The sequence below is a fragment of the Colletotrichum godetiae genome (assembly GCF_030913485.1).
Source record: "Colletotrichum godetiae strain CBS 193.32 chromosome Unknown BDP55scaffold_22, whole genome shotgun sequence".
NCBI lineage: Eukaryota > Fungi > Ascomycota > Sordariomycetes > Glomerellales > Glomerellaceae > Colletotrichum > Colletotrichum godetiae.
Window position 1 is genome coordinate 301,844 of NW_026851270.1, and position 12,224 is coordinate 314,067.

General features: G+C 50.9%; 5 protein-coding genes across 5 annotated transcripts; 4 read left to right on the top strand and 1 right to left on the bottom strand.

Moving 5' to 3' along the window:
• Positions 1-1,170: 1,170 nt before the first annotated feature.
• BDP55DRAFT_694168 (fungal-specific transcription factor domain-containing protein) lies at positions 1,171-3,288 on the top strand (the record flags this gene model as incomplete). Its single annotated transcript, XM_060577316.1, has 3 exons — positions 1,171-1,284; positions 1,343-1,966; positions 2,041-3,288. The coding sequence occupies 3 exons, from the start codon at positions 1,171-1,173 to the stop codon at positions 3,286-3,288; spliced, it is 1,986 nt and encodes a 661-aa protein (XP_060429218.1).
• Positions 3,289-3,941: 653 nt separating this feature from the next.
• Positions 3,942-5,254, top strand: BDP55DRAFT_552949 (aminotransferase; the record flags this gene model as incomplete). The annotated part of the gene is made up of 3 exons (XM_060569253.1): positions 3,942-4,151; positions 4,249-5,007; positions 5,069-5,254. 3 exons carry the CDS (start codon positions 3,942-3,944, stop codon positions 5,252-5,254), a joined length of 1,155 nt encoding a protein of 384 aa, XP_060429219.1.
• Positions 5,255-5,754: 500 nt separating this feature from the next.
• BDP55DRAFT_715817 (uncharacterized protein) lies at positions 5,755-7,135 on the bottom strand (the record flags this gene model as incomplete). Its single annotated transcript, XM_060578320.1, has 3 exons — positions 5,755-5,892; positions 5,947-6,031; positions 6,084-7,135. 3 exons carry the CDS (start codon positions 7,133-7,135, stop codon positions 5,830-5,832), a joined length of 1,200 nt encoding a protein of 399 aa, XP_060429220.1. The 3' UTR covers positions 5,755-5,829.
• A 182-nt stretch (positions 7,136-7,317) lies between these two features.
• Positions 7,318-9,563, top strand: BDP55DRAFT_664865 (peptidase family M20/M25/M40). The gene is made up of 7 exons (XM_060574996.1): positions 7,318-7,496; positions 7,553-7,584; positions 7,649-7,716; positions 7,783-8,567; positions 8,628-8,951; positions 9,007-9,123; positions 9,185-9,563. The coding sequence occupies exons 1-7, from the start codon at positions 7,432-7,434 to the stop codon at positions 9,261-9,263; spliced, it is 1,470 nt and encodes a 489-aa protein (XP_060429221.1). The 5' UTR covers positions 7,318-7,431; the 3' UTR covers positions 9,264-9,563.
• A 73-nt stretch (positions 9,564-9,636) lies between these two features.
• On the top strand, positions 9,637-11,990 carry BDP55DRAFT_704409 (peptidase family M1-domain-containing protein). Its single transcript, XM_060578003.1, has 7 exons — positions 9,637-9,972; positions 10,039-10,123; positions 10,175-10,403; positions 10,460-10,577; positions 10,635-11,126; positions 11,184-11,674; positions 11,736-11,990. The coding sequence occupies exons 1-7, from the start codon at positions 9,655-9,657 to the stop codon at positions 11,866-11,868; spliced, it is 1,866 nt and encodes a 621-aa protein (XP_060429222.1). The 5' UTR covers positions 9,637-9,654; the 3' UTR covers positions 11,869-11,990.
• The last annotated feature ends 234 nt before the right edge of the window (positions 11,991-12,224 follow it).

The following is a 12,224-nucleotide window of genomic DNA, read 5'->3' on the forward strand; positions in this document are numbered from 1 at the left end:
GGCTCGACTCGCGCCAATTCCATCGCTCGTTTTCGGTACTTGGGACAGGGCACTTCAGCTGAGGAAGACTTTTTCTTCTACGGGCACCCTTGACGACATTGCTCTCACTAAGACACTCTGGATCCCGAACTCCTTACCCACTTTTCCTCTTTGCATACGATAAGCCCCGTGGTGCCGTTCGTCCCGATGTGCGGCTGCTCCCGCGCCGCGATTTCAGGCGAGACTCCGACGCCGACAATGGGGACTGCGTCGATCTCGGGATTCAAGAGCAGAAACTTTGGCTCCCCCCCGTTCCTCTTTTTTACCGAATGAGGTTGCGTTCATCTGTCATCTTGCTTGTTCGGGCCTGCGATCGTATGTGCGGGTGGGCATCCAGCTACGCTTGCCTGACAAGTCGACTGCCGGACAACGGGTCTGTCTACCTACCAGAACAAGCAGACTACGGGTATTGCATCTTCTCTTTACTCTTGCCTGCTCTTGCTCCTTAGAGCTGTGACAGAAAAAGGTCATCGAGCGAGCTAGAATCTCTCTGCCGGCATTCCCATATATAACATGGGCATTGAATAATCGAAATCTCACGTGTTGGGCGATCAGGGCAAGCGAAGGTTTCGAGAAGCAGCAGCTGGCGAGAAGTCAAGACAGGTGCATTCTGCTTCGTCAAGATGAAGACTTTGAGTGTTGGTGTTCCACGACCGGGCTGATCAACACTGGGAAGCATGGCTTCAGAACCGACGCCGCTTCTCTCAGACCCGGACCCGAAGAAATGTTCAAAATAGATCAGCCAGTCGTTCAGATCGATCGCTGGGCATTTTCGCTCACAATCTCCAGTGTTTCTGTACCGACATTGTCGCATCTCTCCTCGAGATCTGCCGCTCCCGTAAACCAACGACCATCCGGCCTGTCAGCACCGATGACGGTCCCGTACCGAGGTGTGCAGGGTGACAAGGTGTCCGATTTAGCGGGAAATCGCCTGACTCAATTTTGCTGCGGGGACCCAAGCACCCTAAAAGGGCAATCTTGAACGACGCTTGCCCCCAACCAACTTCTCCCAATCCGCATATTTTGTTGTCAGGCCTCATTTGCAGCAAGATAACACGCATCGTATCAGATAAGAGGCCATTGTCTGAGATCTCGTGTTTGAGGGCTCTCCAGATCGTATGCCTTGTGTCTATGGTCGATCACGGCATCCGAAAGCGCAATGTTACGACTCGCGATCGCACCGGCTGCGTGACCTGTCGCACCCGCAGGTCGAAATGCGATGAAAGAAAGCCTCATTGTAACAACGCAAGTCAACGTCTCGCCACTGTTTTTAAGTTTTGGCTCTGACTCTGGCTACATCTAGTGCACAAGACTCAATCTCGAGTGCGGCGGTTATGCAACACCAATCAAGTTCAAAGACCAGACAGATCTGCTGAAGCAGAAGCATGGGAGAAAACGCAAGGAAAAGGCACAAACGCCAGCTTCCAGTGAGCCATCGTCATCGTCGCATGCCCCGGAAACTGTAGAGCCGGCAGCGCAGTCGCACCAAGTTGGTGGGTTAATTACGACACCAGGAGACGAGACCTTCCACTCAGCCAACGAAAGCCACGAAATCTTTGACGACTCACAAGAGTTGTCCCGCTATGAGGCAGCAACATCACTCGCCCTGATATCTGGAGGGGTTCTCCAGGATTCTCCGCTGCCTAGCAATCCAAGTTGTGTTGACGCGCCCTCTTTCTACGCGTCGTTTGGCGACACAACTGTCCAAACTGATGAAGCGCTTGGTGGAGAGGATAATGACAATACGAATGATGGGACAAACACCCCTTACGGGGACGTAGCCACTCTAAGCTCCACGCCGGCATACCCGCGGATGGACTCGCCTTTGCTGCGACAACGACAATCAGAACAAGCGAATCGACAGTTGACTTCAGTGCCAACAATCCCAGTCGGCTTGTTGGAGAGCGCCAAGTTCGCCGAAGACATGGTATTTACCATCATTTCACGGATACTTCGCCGTACGGTACCCTCTCAATTTTGTCGCTCAACGATATCCTACAGGCCGACCATCTCGATAAGGCCTTCTTCCACGCTGCACTGGCCCTAGCGGCACTGGACATTTCTCAGGCAAGGCCAAATGAAGCGCTGGGTAGCAAGGCGGCACTGCAAGCCCTTGACCACTTCGTTACTGCCCTCGGCACGGTACGGATGGCACAGCTCGACGATGAGGGGGTCGCTACAGGCTGTCCGCCGAACCAAGACAATGCAATCTCATGGCTGGCGACTCTCTTGCTGCTGGCCAACTTTGAACTGCAGAGAGGCCAGATGAAGTTGTGGTACATCCATAGCCGCGCTGCGGTCACCTTCTTATCCCAACACCTGAACCGTGTGCAGGATTCACCCGTGGGAGAGTCGCTAATCAGATCATTCTCGAGAATCGCCGCCCTCCTAGACATCTTTGATAGAGCATACTCTGTACGATACAGCATAGCATCCCCCGACGTTTCGGACTCCCTAAGCAGATCACTAGTAAACTCTCCGCACTCGGCTGACAGGCTACTTTACATCCTCCCGCGGGTCATCAAGTTGGAAGAAGAGTGGAGGAGCAACCCACAACATGACCTTCACTGGCGAGAACAAGCAGAAGGCCTCATCCAGGAACTGAAAGCCTGGCGGAGGACTCTTCCTGACTGCGACGTGCCGCCTCTACACGAGCACACTGCAAGCCCTTACAACGAAGACGCAGAAGGGCCCGGCATCTCCATCAGACCCCTCAGCATCCCGTACGCCCCTGAGCCCGTCAAGGCAGCAACAACCTTCATGCACTACCTCGTGTCCCTCCTCCGCTTAGAAACCAGATATCTCCCAGGCGCAGTGCGCCAGCTGCCCCCCAACGCCAAGAAAATTGTCCTCCTCGTCCTCCGCCTCGCAGCAGGCGTTCCCTATGCCTCCTGCGCGGCCGTCAACACCTACTCCCACGGCATGGTGGCGGCAATGATGAACTGCTACTACATGTCCGAGGAGCAGGAGGTCAAAGACTGGGTTAAGAACTGGATCGCCGGGTTCCCGCGCGATAGGGAGGGCATCTGGAACGTGCGGCACGCGCACCGGGTGTTGAGTTACGTCGACCAGGAGTACACTCGTCGCGGCTCGCGCTATAATTGGGAGATTATCAAGGTGCGACTGATCGATCTCGAGACGGACGCTACGCCGAGCGAGGATGAGGAGATGGACCCTGACAAATTCTCGGTCGAGATTTATTCGCGGTGTAAGCGGGGCTGGAGCATTGACTTTGTAGAAATACCATAATAGGAAATCGGGAACGCCTAGTTGTGTTCGCCAATGATGACTCAACTTTCCTAGGGTGGGAGGATCTCGGGATGCGGGCTCGGTATCCGATGACATGCAGGTCCCATCGCCGAGAATTTCTGTGTGAAATTTTCTGCAGGATGATAGGCGCCGGTCGGTGGGCCTCCGGTCGTGGACCGATCGGTGTGGAGACTATTTAGCGTGCTCGTTCTCATTTACCGTATTGGGTAATTTCAACATCGTTCAGATTCAGCGTGTCTAGCTCATCTTACCTTGCCTTCGCGACAATTGAGCTCCAGCGCGTGCTAGAGAGTGAAGTCAGGTAATACAAGAATACTTATGATGTCAAATCTCGTGATTACAAGAATATGGATAAGCGCTCTCCATTTACAGCTTGGATGAACAACAGAACACCTCTAGATCTTAAAGGGAGCGCAAAATCCCTTCAACCATCGCGAAATCGAGCCCTAGTTCACATTTAAACGCTATCTCGCTACACTTATATACAATCTTCATATTCATCTTCGTTTTCACCCAGCATTCAATACCACAAGATGAGTCCCGGTGCAACCAGTACCTCTTCAGCAACCTTGCAAAAAGCGAGTGGCCAGTACGACAATGAACGCCAATATACGGAACTGGACGCCTCCGAGATGCTCAAGGAGCTTGTACCCGAGAAAGACCAACTTCCAGTTCCAGATGCCCACGATCCCGTGAGACTCGGCCAGAACTACACCACGGCACACATGGTCCAAGTCCGATGGTCTATGCAAACTGGCTGGGGAACACCCGTGATGAGCCCCTACGGCAAGATCGCCTTGGAGCCAACAGCAAGTGTCCTGCACTATGCCACCGAGTCTTTTGTAAGTCCAAGTACTCCAACATGATGAACCCTCTCCAAACAATCAAGTCCATTTCTTCCCGTTATACAGTACCTACAACAACTAACACCCTCATCAGGAAGGGATGAAAGCCGACCGAGGCCACGACTCCAAACTCCGCCTCTTCCGCCCCGACCTCAACTGTGCCCGCCTCCTCAAATCAAACGCCCGCGTAGGCCTCCCCTCCTTCAACCCCTCCGCCCTCCTCCAAATCATCACAAACTTCCTCGCAACAGAATGCCCACGCTGGCTCCCAGACCCCGGCACAAACCTCTACATCCGCCCCGCCATGGTCGGAAGCGGCTCCGCGCTGGGTATAAACCAGCCCCCCGAAGCCCTCTTCTTCCTCTTCGCCGCGCTCTTCCCGCAGGCTTCTTCGGGCCAGCCGCACCCGGGCATCAAGTTACTCGCCAGCAGCCCCGAACATATTCGTGCCTGGCCCGGTGGGTTCGGGTCTGCCAAGGTGGGTGCGAATTATGGGCCTGCTATGGTTTCGCATGCGAAGGCGAAGGAGAGGGGGTGTAGCCAGACGTTGTGGTTGTTTGGGGAGGAGAGGGTTGTTACGGAGGCCGGGGCGAGTAATTTCTTTGTTGTGTGGAGGAGGAAGGAGGGTGAGGGGTTTGAGCTTGTGACTAGTTCATTGGATACGGAGGTTATTCTGGATGGTGTCACTCGGAGGAGTGTTTTGGAGATTGCGAGGGAGAGGCTGACGGGGGGTTTGGCGGGTGGTACTGAGCTGGCTCCGCTGGAGGTTGTTGAGCGTCCGTTTACCATGGGCGAGGTTGTGGAAGCGTATGAGGATGGTCGGCTGGTTGAGGCGTTTGTCTCTGGTACTGCCGTAAGTCTGACCTCTCTTTGTCTAGAATCACAAGTCCCCTCCGCTAACATTTTTGTTGCAGATGTTCGTTACTCCGGTCTCTATGATCAAGTATGGGGATACCGAGATCCAGTTTCCGATGACGGTCACTGAAGAGGGGCATAAGACACCGCGCTCAGTGTACTCTTCCTTCATCAAGTCTTGGTTGGAGGATATTATCTACGGCCGAGTGGAACATGAATGGGGTTTTGTCGTCTCTGAGGATTAGAGGGTCGTCTACGTGCGGACCTTTTGTCTCTTCAAAGCAAGTACATAATTAGTAGATGAAACGAAACGGCCAAAGCGTAGTCGTCCATAGAGAAGAAGAAGCATTGTCTTGTTTACCGACATCTTGAGCAGCTTAATACTGGGCTCCAACCTGATAAAACTTATGTTCATCACTGCTTTCGGAGTAAGGTGTATACTCTGTGTATTTTTCTTGGTGAAAGAAGTACTATTGATCATGGCAGTACGGCCAGTGACTGTAGCAGGTCACAGCGAGTCGGTTGTCCTCAGTGGAGATACGAGATGATCATCTCAAAGAATGAATTTACCGAGGCATCCATAAAGGCGTAGTTATGCTTGATGAAAGAGAACTGGCCAATCGCGCATTCTCAACAACAATCTACCGCAGTTTGGGCCTAATCCAAATGCACAAATCGACATAACTGTTAAGCAACCTTCACTCAATCTATCATCACAACGACCATGTTCGATGACTTTTGAACTGGGATTTCTTCAATACATCTCTTAGCATAGTACCATCCGATCATTCAAACCCGTGCCTATTTGGAATTCCTAGCCTTAAGTCAAATCAGAAGAGGCGAAGAAGTCATCTACACACTTCATGGCCATCAAGACATGATTCTGTCTATTCGTCAGCAAAACCAATCAAACTGCAAAACGGGGTTGAGCGCGAACCTTCATCGAATCGTGAGTGAGTCCTCCGAGATGAGGTAGAAGTGTCACGCAGTCATGCTTCAGTAACCTCGGGTTCACAGTCGGTCTCATTCCGTCAGCTTTGCATACTCAGTATGAGGGTCTAGTGAGAAACTTACTCGTTGTAATGGACATCAAGGCCAGCCGCTGCAACAGTGCCGTTCTCTATGGCGTCACACAACGCTTCCTCGTCTATGCAACGGCCTCTAGCCACATTGATAATCCGAATGCCCCTCTTCATTCTAGAGAAGATATCCCTCGACAGGAGGTGGTGCGTACCCGGAGAGTAAGAGCATGCCAGAACCAAGCAATCCACAGAAGCAACGAGATCCTCAAGATCCTCATGGAATATGACAGGTGGCAAAAGCCGCTTGACGGGCTCATCCTCATCCTTCATAGCTTTTAAGGCTCTTCGAAGGTTGGGCCTATTGATGCAGTGAACTTCCATTCCGAGGGCAGCCGCCTGTCTTGCGACGGTTTGGCCGATGGAACCCATGCCGACAATGCCGAGCTTCTTTCCAAACGGGTCAACTGCATTTTGAGATGAGTGTATCAGGGCCGGTAAAAATTGCCCATTGCGAAGCATTCTTTCGTAGTGATTTAGCTGACGGAATACCGAGATGATGAGGTAGACTGCGACCACGGCAGTCGCTTCACTCCCGCCCGTCGTGTTGAAGAACTCGATACCACGGGCGTTGAGGCCCGTGATATCCTCTTCTTCAAAGCCGTGCCCAAAGTTGACAATCATCTTGAGAGTTGATGGAAAATGTGGCAGCGCTTGTCTAGTCCAGCCTAGCGTCACTCTCTCGTTGTCAGTTGCAGTGCTGATGACGCCAATCCGCATGATTCCATCGATGTTCTGGCAGGTGCCGGATATCATGGACTGGTAGAAATCGTTCAATTTCGGGAAGTCGTATGTCAGTATTTCATAACTTGTGTTGAAGTCTGCCCATACTTTGTCGGGTACGTTGTCGCAGGGTGAACCAATGACGAGGATCTTGCGTTTTTGCTGCATATCTGATGAGGGTGATGATTGCTGGGTGAGTGAAGTGGCAAGTCCGAGGATGAACTGGAAGACAACTGGTGACAAGATGACCAATTGCTTGGAACTTATTGCATCAGACTGCAAGATCTTGTCGTATTCTGTCAAGTTTGTCGTTATCTTCTTCATGCTGGTGCCAAGTGTGCTGGTGTAAGTCAGCTTCCTCGTTCTTGATTCCCCTTTTGGGTAGTATCTCGGTGTGGACCATGACATCGGCCCCCACGCTGCACCACTCGTAATCCGATCTCGCTTGACGTGGGTCTCGGTGCGACTAGACTGGACTCGGAAAGCTCAACTTCCCCTCTTTCAACATCAAAATTAGCGCCCAGAGTCAATTATTGAAGCTGGTGATAGTGCTAAAAGAGGCTTGATTGTGGTTTAAATCTCGGCTTTTGCTGACTAAGACACTCGCCTCGATCGCCACAATGGCTTCAACCTCGGCGCGCCCGGTGAACGATACCAATGAAGCACTGGCTAGCTTTTATGCCAAGTGAGTGGAATTTGACAGGCATCCTTGCACCTTCGGCTCGCTAATCTCAAAGTCAGGGTTGATGAGCTTGAGAGTGTCTTCATCGATAGTACGTCCAAAATTTGGGTTTAGCTCTGATTCAAAGGGCCGTAGTTGACTTTGACCTCGTGTAGGACTGGGAGATGCAATCAAGATTCCGTCAATCTCTGCTTATGCCGACAGTAGAAAGGATGTGTTTGCGGTGAGTTAGACGAAGGAGCGATATGACACCAAGGCATATAGTTGGCGGCACCTAATTTGGAAGCAGATGAGCGAGTGGGTTGCGACCAAGCTGAAGGCTGTCGGTGTTGATGTGAAACTCAAAGACCTTGGCAAGCAGGAGGGCACAGATCTTGACCTTCCTCCTCTGGTGCTGGGGCGCTACGGCAGCGACCCTGAGAAGCCAACGGTGCTTGTATACAGCCATTACGATGTTCAGCCCGCATCTATCGAGGACGGATGGAAGCATGAGCCTTTTGTGATGACGGTGGAAGAAGACGGCAAGATTTGCGGCAGAGGCACCTCAGACGATAAGGGTCCTCTCGTTGGCTGGATCAACATGATAGAAGCTTTCCAGAAGGTTGACGTAGACGTACCGGCCAACTTGGTCTTCTGCTTTGAAGGCATGGAAGAGACGGCGTCATTTGGTCTCCGGCAGGGCCTAGAAGATGAGGCGGACAAGTATTTCAAGGACGTCGACGTAGTCTGCATTACAGATGTTGTTTGGGTAAGCGATGAGCAGATCAGTGTTCCTCAAGGACTCAGAGGCATCATCTTCTACCTCGTCACCATCACTGGTGCCAAGGTGGACGCCCACAGTGGCGGGTTCGGTGGTCAAATATCGGAGCCAATGACCGACATGGTCAACATCATGGCTTCTTTGGTGGATTCGAATGGCAAGATTCTGATACCTGGAATTTACGACAACGTCCAGGCCGTCACAAAGGAAGAGTATGAAAGCTACCAGAAGCTCAACATTTCGGAGGACTCCTTGTATGGTGGCACCGGGGGCAGAAGCCTCCATGATAACCAGGCTGACGCCCTGGTCGCTCGGTATGTTCATCCGCAACCCAACCTCAGATCAATATGCTAAATGCTACTTTTGTTCCATAGATGGAAGAAGCCATCTCTCAGTCTGCACAGGATAGAGAATGCCCTGCCTGGAGCCGGGGCCGTCACATCCATACCTGCTAAACTTGTCGGAAAGTTCAGCATCCGTACTGTGCCTTTCATGAAGTGGGAGGACATTGACGAGCGGGTACGGAAACACATCAAGGACCGTTTCGAGAGTCTCGGAAGCAAGAATGACATTGAAATCGAGTGTCATCCGAATGACTGGTTCTATGAGGAAGCGAGTCACTGGAACTACCAGGCCGCTATTCAAGCGACACGGGATGTTTGGGGTGTTGATCCTGCTCTGACCTGCGAAGGTGGAAGGTCAGTCTTTGCATTGAATTCCAGTGTGTGATAGACCAACACTAACTTCTCTCAGCATTCCCATCGCTTTGGATTTCAAGAAGACCTTGAAAAAGAACGTGCTTCTTATGCCCGTTGGTCGGCCTACCGATGGACAACATTCCACTAACGAGAAGTTGGATAAGAGCAACTAGTAAGTCGTCACGCAGCACTAAAGATCTGCAGTTACACGCACGAAGGCTAATCCCCAATAGCATCAACGCCATCAAGCTTTACGGAGCTTATCTAAAAGAGGTTACAAACTTCTGGCGCCAGAGCAAACAAGGCTTGTAATTAGTTTCTAGAAATAACAACGGGTTCAAAGCCGCAACTATCTTTCCCCAACGGTCTCAAACGGTAAAAACCAACCGAGTCAATTTCTGGATCGTATCTGTGCGAGCAAGGATAACAATTAGCGCGGGGTGCACCGAATTGCCGCAATAGGCAATATTGAACGACCAGGTGAGGGGCAATGAAATTGCGGGGCACGGAATAGTTAGACACTTGAATCGCATCTATGAATACCTGACGTAGCATTGCTCGATTCCTCGAGTTTATTAGTTTACGAGACTCAGAGTATCAAAATTCACCGCGAATCTCTCTCTTTCTCTCTCTCTTACATATTGCGTTAGGCTTTCTCTCTCCCCCCCGCCCAGACGTCCGCGTGCAGCACAAAAGCTACACAATGTGCCCAATCAACGTTGTCACAGATGTCAACACCAGCTCCAATTTCCACGACTTTTCAACAAAGCATACGACCCTTGACTTGGCGATTGACTTTGGTCGCAAGATCTTGTTTGGACAAACCGCTATCACTGGCCAAGCAAAAGTTCAAGGTCTTACCGAAATTGTTCTAGACACAAGTCATGTTGTCATCAAAGGAGTATGCCATTCAGGGGAAAAGGCACCGTGGACATTGAAACCCAACGATGGAGAGAATGGCAGTCCATTGTGTATCGAACTTGGGAGGTCTTACAATGAAGGGGAAACCATTGAGCTCACAGTACGTTGATATTTCGAACCTGCTGTACCACCAACGATGGAGTCGGCTAATTGAGACGCTTGCAAGGTGGACTTCCAGACGACAGAGAACACTACTGGCCTTCAGTGGTTCAGCCCCTCACAGACGGACGATAAAAAGTATCCCTTCATGTGTGAGTACTGAACTGCATTACGACTTGTCGGTCTCAGCTAATGGGCGATAGTCTCTCAGTGCGAACCGGTTCATGCCCGCTCCATTTTCCCGTGCCAGGACACACCATCCATCAAAAGCACTTTCGATATCACGATCCATTCAATACTTCCTGTCGTAGCGAGTGGTGTTCCTGAGGCCGAGCTAGTCTTCCAATCCATCGCAGACACGACCGAACAGAAGACATACAAGTTTAAGATGGAGATTCCAATCTCGAACTACCTTTTCGCCGTAGCAAGCGGGCAAGTCATTCAGAGATCACCCTCACATACACTATGACTAACACAGCTCTAAACAGAAATTTGGCTGGAGAGAAAATTGGCCCGAAAAGCTATGTTTACTGCGCCCCTGGTGACTTGGGAGCCTGCAAAGAAGAGTTTAAGCCAGATTTGCAAGCCATTATCAAATCTGCAGAGGTAAGAATCTGAGTCAATATGAGAGGAGTTCCACTGACGCCATTCTAAACAACCTAGAATCTCATCTTCGAATACCCATGGCCGCTTTACAATCTTGTCGTATTACCAAAGTCCTTCCACCTTGGCGGCATGGAAAACCCCATTTTCAACTTTTACAGCGCCACAGTTGTCTCGGGAGACCGAGAGAACATCTCTGTGGTCGCCCACGAGTTCGCGCATAGCTACAGTGGCAATCTCGTCACCAATGCGTCCTGGGAGCACTTCTGGCTGAATGAAGGGTGGACTGTCTGGACCGAAAGGAATATCGTGCGCGAACTCAGAGGAGACGATGAGGTCGAGCTCCAAGCCATTGTCGGCTGGCAAGACCTCATTCAATCCATCGAAACGTACGGTGGTAACGACAGCGTCTTCACTAGCCTGGTACTTGAGTTCGAAGGTAAGAGGCCGGATGATATTATGTCCAAGATCTCGTACGAAAAGGGCTACACCTTCCTGTGCTATCTGGAGAAGACCGTTGGGCGAGAGAAGTGGCTCAAGTTTGTCCCACACGTAAGTATCACATTTTGCTGCCGACACTCGGAGAAAGCTAAGATTTCGTCAATCAAGTATTTCCGGACATTCTACGGCGCTGCCGTTGACTCAACTCAATTCAAAGATTGCGTTGTTGACTTCTTCTCGCCTGATGCTGCTGCTACCTTGGCACTGAGTCGCGTTGACTGGCAATCGTGGCTTCATAAGCCGGGCGTACCTCCCAAGCCAGATTTCAGCTCTGGGCTATACAAGGAGGCTCTTAACCTAGCGGATCGTTGGAACAGCCTCTCGACTGGTTCTCTCTTCAAGCCATCTTCCGATGATGTCAAGGGCTGGACTGTAGGGCAAGTGTTGGTCTTCCTCGATTTGCTCATCGAAAACTCGGAACCAGTCTCGACAAGATACTGTAAGCTTCTTGACGATCTCTATGATGTGGGAAAGTCTGGTAATCTCGAAGTTGTCACTCGATACCTTCACGTCGCGCTTCGAGCCGGCGATCGTGGCGTTTTGAAGCAGACTGAGGAAGTGCTGGGGCAGACAGGAAGAATGAAGTTTGTGAGGCCGTTGTAAGTTGAAGCGAAGAGGGGACAAGTAATCAGTCACAACACTAGTACTAATCATTTACAGGTTTAAGCAATTATTGTCGGTTGACGAAGGGCTGGCGTTGGAGCTGTTCGAAAAATATCAAGACTTTTATCATCCTACTTGTCTAAGGCTGATTAAAAATCTGCTCGACGAACAAAATCCCAAGGGCAACTAGTTACTATCTTCATTGCCCTTAATTCTTGACCTTCACTGAATTCAAGGCTTTGGGACTGGAGGCGTCAGCCCGCTACGGCGCTCCATCCACAGTACATAGATCTACTTACGTAGACTTGCAACAGACTTTTCAAAATTTGAATCCTGGCAGACTTTGCCGTAGAGTTTGTGGTGCAATAGCACGGTCCGCCCCTAAACTTGATTAAGGTTCGATAACTCTCGGTCGATGGCTTTTGCCCCCACTGGGTTGATAATGATCATGGAATAGTTTCCATTTCGTAAACGCTGAGAAGGTGACATTGTTGAAACGATTCCATTCGGGTGCAGCCGCCATCGGGTTGGTTGCACTGACAGTCT

Excerpts from the sequence above, each read along its gene's own strand:
- BDP55DRAFT_704409 (XM_060578003.1), top strand. The coding sequence starts at position 9,655 with ATGTGCCCAATCAACGTTGTCACAGATGTCAACACCAGCTCCAATTTC. Across the intron at positions 9,973-10,038 it reads GGGAAACCATTGAGCTCACA|GTGGACTTCCAGACGACAGA; the intron begins GTACGTTGATAT and ends GACGCTTGCAAG. Across the intron at positions 10,124-10,174 it reads TAAAAAGTATCCCTTCATGT|TCTCTCAGTGCGAACCGGTT; the intron begins GTGAGTACTGAA and ends AATGGGCGATAG.
- BDP55DRAFT_664865 (XM_060574996.1), top strand. The coding sequence starts at position 7,432 with ATGGCTTCAACCTCGGCGCGCCCGGTGAACGATACCAATGAAGCACTG. Across the intron at positions 8,568-8,627 it reads GCTGACGCCCTGGTCGCTCG|ATGGAAGAAGCCATCTCTCA; the intron begins GTATGTTCATCC and ends TTTGTTCCATAG. Across the intron at positions 8,952-9,006 it reads CTGACCTGCGAAGGTGGAAG|CATTCCCATCGCTTTGGATT; the intron begins GTCAGTCTTTGC and ends AACTTCTCTCAG.